This window comes from Mastomys coucha, unplaced genomic scaffold (genome assembly GCF_008632895.1).
Source record: "Mastomys coucha isolate ucsf_1 unplaced genomic scaffold, UCSF_Mcou_1 pScaffold3, whole genome shotgun sequence".
In the NCBI taxonomy this organism is placed as follows: domain Eukaryota; kingdom Metazoa; phylum Chordata; class Mammalia; order Rodentia; family Muridae; genus Mastomys; species Mastomys coucha.
The window spans coordinates 56,380,617-56,387,511 of record NW_022196909.1 but is presented as its reverse complement, the minus strand read 5'-3'; the positions used below and the strand labels follow the sequence as shown (position 1 = coordinate 56,387,511).

Below are 6,895 nucleotides of genomic sequence, written 5' to 3'. Positions count from 1 at the left end.
GGTTTCCCCCACTCCACTTTTGGTCCTTCCTGAGTGAATCTAATTTGAGCCTTCAATTTTGCTAACAAATCCCTTCCTAGAAGGGGTGCAGGACATTCAGGAATGACCTGAAATGAATGAGTCACCTCTCCCTGACCTAGGTCTACGGTACGAGTTGTAGTCCATGGGTACATTTTCTGTCCTGTTGCCCCAATCACCACGGTCTTTTTGCTGTTTAGTTTTCCTAATGGTTGTTGGAGTACAGAATACTCAGCTCCGGTGTCTATCAGGAAATCCAGGGGGGTCCCCTCCACTTTTAGGGTTACACTAGGCTCGGGGAGGGGGTCCGAGCCCAATCCCCTCTAGTCATCTTCTTCCAATGCCAGCACCTTCGGAATTCTCCCTTTCCTCTCAGGGCATTCCCTCGCCCAGTGGCCTTTCTTCTTACAGCAGGCACATTGATCTTTTTCTAGAGGGTACCTTTGTCCCCCATTGCTCGTTCTCATCTTCTGGTTGCCCAGGTACCCTGTCTGCCTAGGTCTCACCCTCACCTCTTTCCTGTCCCCTGCTACTGTGGCCAGGATTCTTGCTAAATTCTTGTCTTGCCTGCGCTCCCGCCTATTCTCCCTTTCTTCAGTTTCTCTTCTTTCCCTCTCTCTCTGTTCCTCTGCTTCTTGCTTTTCTCTCTCTCTCCTTTCTTTTTCTGTCTCTCTTATGAAATACCTTCTCAGCCTCTCTAACTATGTCCTGTAAGGACATATTCTGCAGACCATCTAAGCGCTGTAATTTCCTTCTGCTATCTGTTGCTGATTGCCCCATGAAGGCCATAGCCACCGCCTGCTGCTGATCCTCAGAGGTCGGGTCAAAAGGGGTGTAGAGTCTATAGGCCTCCATCAATCGTTCTAAAAACACAGAAAGGGGTTCTGTTGGTCCCTGCAAAACTTCTCTTACCTTGGCCAAATTGGTGGGTCGTCTAGCGGTCCCTTTGAGACCTGCCACAAGAGTCCAGCGATAGCCGGCCAGCCTCCCCCTACCTTGCTCGGTGTTGTAATCCCAGTTGGGGCGGTCCAAGGGGAATCCAGCATCAATCTCATTAGGGAGGTTAGTCGGGGCCCGGTTCACTCCAGGCACATTTTTGCGGGCTTCTAGAAGGATCCTTTCCCTTTCCTCAGTGGTGAAAAGGACCTGTAAAAGCTGTTGGCAATCATCCCAGGTGGGCTGGTGGGAAAACATTAATGACTCCATCAGGCCAGTTAACCCTGCCGGATTTTCAGAAAAAGAAGGATGGTTATTTTTCCAGTTGTAAAGATCTGCAGAGGAGAAAGGCCAGTATTGGAGAGGCTGGAGCTGGGGAGGGTCCACCGGGGGACCGTATGCACTGAGGGGTAAAGCCACAGTGGAGTCAGGCACCCCTGGTCCCTGTGTAGGGCTCTGGGCACAGCGGCTCCTAGTTCCTGCAGCTGGCCCATTTCCAGCCACTCCTCCGACTTCAGAATCTGGGGTAAAGGGTAAACCATAAGGGGGGGGGGAGGTGGTGGTGGCTCAGGCCACTCAGGAGGCTCTACCATCTCGGGATAAATTTTAGGAGGAGAGGAAGGTGCAGGGGGCAGCCTCTCAGGCTGAGTCGTGCCATTGTTCCTCTGAGTCCATACTTTGAGTTTGCAGTCTGATTCTTTGAGAGCCAGAACTCGGGAGTCTGGCCTCTGGGTCCCCCATGGTTTGACCCATGGTGGAGGGTTTCGGACCAGGTCATGACCACACGACGATGTATGTCTGCTGATCGGGATGAGACCCTGGTCCAGGCTGAAAAACAAGACTTTTAATAGAAGAGATTATGGTTGCATCAAAAGTACCCTCATGCAGCCAGCCGACTCCAAACGTTGGCCACTCTGAGGAGCAAAACATCCGCCAAGGTCCTTTCTTCACTTGAACTGACAAGTCATGTGCCCTATGTCTAACTTCTGTCTAATGGTCCAACGTCAGGGACAGGGGTGTCGTCACTGCCTGTCCCATCGCAGTCACAAAAAAATCACAAACACAGCACAGAAATTCAGACAAAGAGTAACACAACAAGAGAGGCCCAAGTGGAGCCAATCGAACAGGTTTGATGTCCTAGAGAACAGACCCACACTCCCCTCGAGTGTTTCTCCCCTCGCTTCCTGTGGGGTTCCTCCTGGGCGTCCCCGAGGATCCCCAATCCACTGGGACGTCTCCCAGGGTACTAGTCAGTGGTCCTGACACGTCTGTCGACCAGCTCCCTTTCCCCCTCATGGAGGGCAGGGAGTTGCTGACTGAAAATAAACTCTCTGGGGACTCGAACCCCAGACCCTGCCATCTATAAACCCTGTCATCTCGGGAAGCGGATAACTACAAATCTACAGGTTGTAAAGCAAGCAAACAGTTCCTAGACAAATGGAAAACACATAGACAGACAGACGGATCACATGTAGGAACTCACCTCCAAGGGGTCTTCGGAGAGTCAAGGGTGGTCGTAAATCCCGCAGACAAGCCCCCAAATGAAAGACCCCCGGAACTGGGGAGATCCTTATTCAAGTCTCGGGATGACACGACCACCCAATGACTCATGAAAAACCGAACTTGCTGCAATCACATGAGGTTTATTGGGGATACTGGTACCGGGTAGATCTCATGACCTTGCCAGTCAGAGGAGTTCCACGCCGAACACAAGAAGTGTGGGGTATTTAACCCACAAGTTGGAAGCAGGGAGAGGGTTACAGTGGAGACTTTCAGAGGGACCCAACCCAAGGTACTCAGTTAGGGAGGGGAACACATTCATTCTAGGAATGTAATCTTCATCTATAGGTCGGCAGGGTGGAGAGTCTCATAAACCAGTAGGCCTTCATTCTTAGTTCCGCCCTCATAGTGGATCATTCAGGAGGGGCAGGTATCAGGAACCAGAGCCCTGAGGCTCTGGGTTAGCAAAGTTCCTGGAACTAGCTACTCCACCCTTTTTGGCTTGTGGCAGAGGTTTTTCATGCACCCTTTTAGGTAAAAGTTATACATTATACATTCTAAGATTCTCCAGCCTTTCAGTACGAAGAAGCCTTGATTGGGGCACAACTTGGCTTTGTGATTCTCTTGTTCTTGAACTCTATATTTCAGGTCCTTCAGTCCTTCACCCGAGGGAACCCAAGTTCGTGAAACTGCGGGACAGTTTCACTGTACATGTGATATCAACTTAAGAAAATAACTTCTCAGTTGCGTCAATATAAATTATTGTGAAATATTGTGGGATCATGAAAGGCAGCCTGTTTTCTGGTTGGGTTAGGTTTAAACCCTGGAGACGCAGCAGATAACTCTGCAAGGAAGTTTGACAAGCTCCCAGATACCAGGCTCCTGACATGAGGCCCTAGCTCCATAATTCTTTGGCCATCAGTCACGTAGGGCAATGCCTCTGAAAGGCTGGAGAATCTTAGAATTTAAAATGAGGGCATTTAATACAAATGTATGGTGTATAACCTTTACCTAAAAGGACATGAAGGGCCACTGTAGCCAGCCAGAAATATAAAATGGCCAGTTCCAGGAACCTAGAGCCTCAGGGCTCTGGTTCCCCATATCTGCCCCTCCTGAATGATCCACAATGAGGGCGGAACTAAGAATGAAGGTCTAGTGGTTTATGAGACTCTCCACCCTGTCAACCAGTAGATGAAGATTACATTCCTAGAATGAATGTGTTCCCCTCCCTAACTGAATACCTTGGGTCAGGTCCCTATGAAATTTTCCACTGTTTTTATGTTCTGTTTCCATGGTAACTCTCTCTCTCTGCCCCCACCTTCCTTTAAATAACCTACACTTCTTGTGTTCCAGGTGGAACTCCTCTGACTGGCAAGGTCATGAGATCTACCCCGGTACCGGTATCCTCAATAAACCTCATGTGATTGCAGCAAGTTTGGTCTCTCGTGAGTCATTGGGTGGTCGCGTCATCCCGAGACTTGAGTAAGGATCTCCCCAGTTCTGGGGGTTTTTCACCTCAAGTCCCTTCTATTCTGTCTAGACTTCACCCCCACAGTTACCTGACAATAGCCAGGTAAACGGCCCACTATAAAAGGGGCTGCTTGTCCCCTCCTCTCTATCTTACTCTTACCCCTGCTTTCTGCTTGCTTCTTTCTTGCTCTTTTGTTCCACCTCCTTCCACATTCCCTTCCCCACTCTCTCCAGCCTCTACTTCTCTACTCTCTCCCTCACTCTGCCTTTCTTTATCTCTACTCCATTACAATAAATGCCTTAAAACCATGGACTACCTCTTCTCATTGGACCTGCCATGCTAGAGCAATGGAGCACGTCTTCTCTAAAGAATGTCATGTCTAATCTCCTGCAGGAGGCCTCCCTGCATTCCCAGACCCTGCTTCCAACAACCCAAGCCACCTCTGAGCATGACAAGGACTCTCCTCCCCACGGAAACCAGCTGGAGCACTCTCCTCCAGCCCTTTCCCCTTCGGCCTGAGCTAGAGCCAGCCCCTTGGGCCCCAACTCTGTTCTCAGCTCTTCTGTAGCATCTAGCAGCATCTGTGAGGTCCAAGAGCCTGAGAACCTGTGGTCCTCGGCCTCTGGGCAGGCCAAGCAGGTACTTGGGGACCTCAAATTGTGCTTCCCCACCCCTGGAGTGGGGTCCTGCAGCTTCTCAGAGCCCAACTGCAGCAGTGTGTGGGATGCACAGGCCCTTGGCCCTGTGAAGGGGAATGCCAGGGCCAGGAAGCAGGAGAGGGTGGGTTGGTGTGCAGGGAGATGGGAGGGAACAGATTTGTTTGTTTGTTTGCTTGTTTTTGTTTTTATTTTATTTTTCTCTATTTGTTTTCGGAGGGGAAACTGGGAAAAAAGATATCACATGACATGTAAATAAAGAAAATATCTAATAAAAATAAATAAATAAATAAATAAATAAATAACATGTAAAACAAAAAAACCTTTCTGTGTCTGCCCTACCCAGCAGCCCCAGCCCCAAGCAGACAAGGGACACCATTTTAACACACAAGACATTTTCGGTTTTAGTGAAAATTGACTCACCTTAAACACAGATATGCAATTTGGTGATATCTTCAACACAAGATAAAGCTTCCTAAAGATGCATGTTATCAAATCACAATTAACAAATTGTAGTCAAATCCTATACAAATTAATCTTTAATTTTAGACTGCATTTGTTTAATTCTTTCATTTGATACAGTTAAAAATGTTTAATATTAAAACAATCTAGTATTATGTTTGATATCTTAAGGTATATTTAAACAGAGTATATGTTTAAAGTTTTAAAAAACTGGGTTTTTTTCAGGTATTGTATTTGAAGAGGTTTGTTTTATTGCTTTCAAGTACTTTTTGTAAAAATGACAAAGGTTCTGTAATTTTATGTTTGTATAATGCACTTACCACTTACAAAATATATAAACAATCAAAACTGTATTTCTTATTTCTTATAAAGTCTACAGGAATAATCTCTTTGTCATTGTATGCCATCAAGCATACAACTGAATAGTCCAAGGCCACAGTCACAAATCTTGTATGAGTGCCATTAAATCACAGGACGTTGATTTATATAGCCACTTACTGGAGATTGCATACATCTACCCATCATTCCAACCACAACGGTTTACACCTGAAGGGGTGTTGCTGAGTCTTCTCAGGTTCATACCTTTACACTTAATCCTTTGCACCTGAGTCATTCTTGGGTTTTGTTACCAATATCTCTCTTAACCTTTTCTCTTTTTTTTATTAGATGTTTTTGTTATTTACATGTCATACAATATATCCTTTCCCAGGTTCCCTTCTAAAAAATAAATAAATACAATAAAATAAAATAAAAAACAAAAACGAAAACAAACCCCTGTTCCCTCCTTCCTCTCCCTGCTCGACACCCCACCCTTTTCTGCTTATTGGCCCTGGCATTCCCCTACACTGGGGCATAGAGCCTTCATAGGGCCAAGGGCTTCTCCTCCAATTGATGACTGATTTTTTTCACCCTCTGCTATACATATGCTGCTGGAGCCATTAGTCCCACCATGTGTACTCTTTGGTTGGTGGTTTAGTCCTTGGGAGCTCTGAGGGTACTAGGTAGTTCATATTATTGTTGTTCATCCTAAGGGGGGGCTGCAAGCCCTTCAGCTCCTTGGGTCCTTTCTCTAGCTCCTTCATTGGGGACCCTGTACACAGTCCAATGGATGACTGTGAGCCTCTACTTTTGTATTAGTCGGGTACTGTCAGAGCCTCTCAGGAGACAGCTATATCAGGCTCTTGTCATCCAGCACTTGCTGGCATCCACAATAGTGTCTGGATTTGATGATTGAATATGGGAAGGATTCCCAAGTGGAACAGTCTCTGGATTGTCCTTCCTTCAGTCTCTGATCCATAGTTTGTCTCTGCAACTCCTTCCATGGTTATTTTGTTCCCCCTTTTAAGAAGGAATGAAGTATCCACACTTTGGTCTTCCTTTTACTTGAGTTTCTTGTGGTTTGTGGATTGTACTTTGTGTATTCTGATCTTCTGGGCTAATATCCACTTACCTTTTCATCTGAAGTTTATTTTTAACACAGGTGACACTATTGAAATATCACTACTCCTTGCTTCACTTGCCCAGGGAGGAGGCAGGAATACTAATATCTGTGTGCAAGATTTTTTTTTCCTTTCATCTGGAGTTTCTTTTTTTTTTTTAATCGGATATCTTATTTGTTTACATTTCAATGTTATCCCCTTTCCAGGATTCCCCTCTGCAAACCCCTATCCCATCCCTCCTTACCCTGCTTCTATGAGTATGCTCCCCACCCACCTATCCACTCCTGCCTCATTGCCCTAGCATTCCTCTACACTGGGGTATCAAGCCTTTACCATCTGCAAAATTTTAACCCAGAGTTGTTCTTTGCAGGGCTCTCTGCAGGCAGAACCAGGTGAGGGGTGGGGGGGGAGGG

General features: G+C 46.6%; 1 protein-coding gene across 1 annotated transcript in view; it reads right to left on the bottom strand.

Annotated features, from left to right (window-relative positions):
* The window catches only part of LOC116074472, a 5,199-nt gene extending 3,207 nt beyond the window's left edge, over nucleotides 1–1,992 (bottom strand). Inside the window, 5 exon segments of the mRNA XM_031347039.1 lie at nucleotides 18–619; nucleotides 651–1,499; nucleotides 1,502–1,598; nucleotides 1,632–1,733; nucleotides 1,735–1,992. Coding sequence (XP_031202899.1) covers nucleotides 18–619; nucleotides 651–1,499; nucleotides 1,502–1,598; nucleotides 1,632–1,733; nucleotides 1,735–1,992 — 1,908 coding nt within the window.
* Between the last annotated feature and the right edge of the window lie 4,903 nt (nucleotides 1,993–6,895).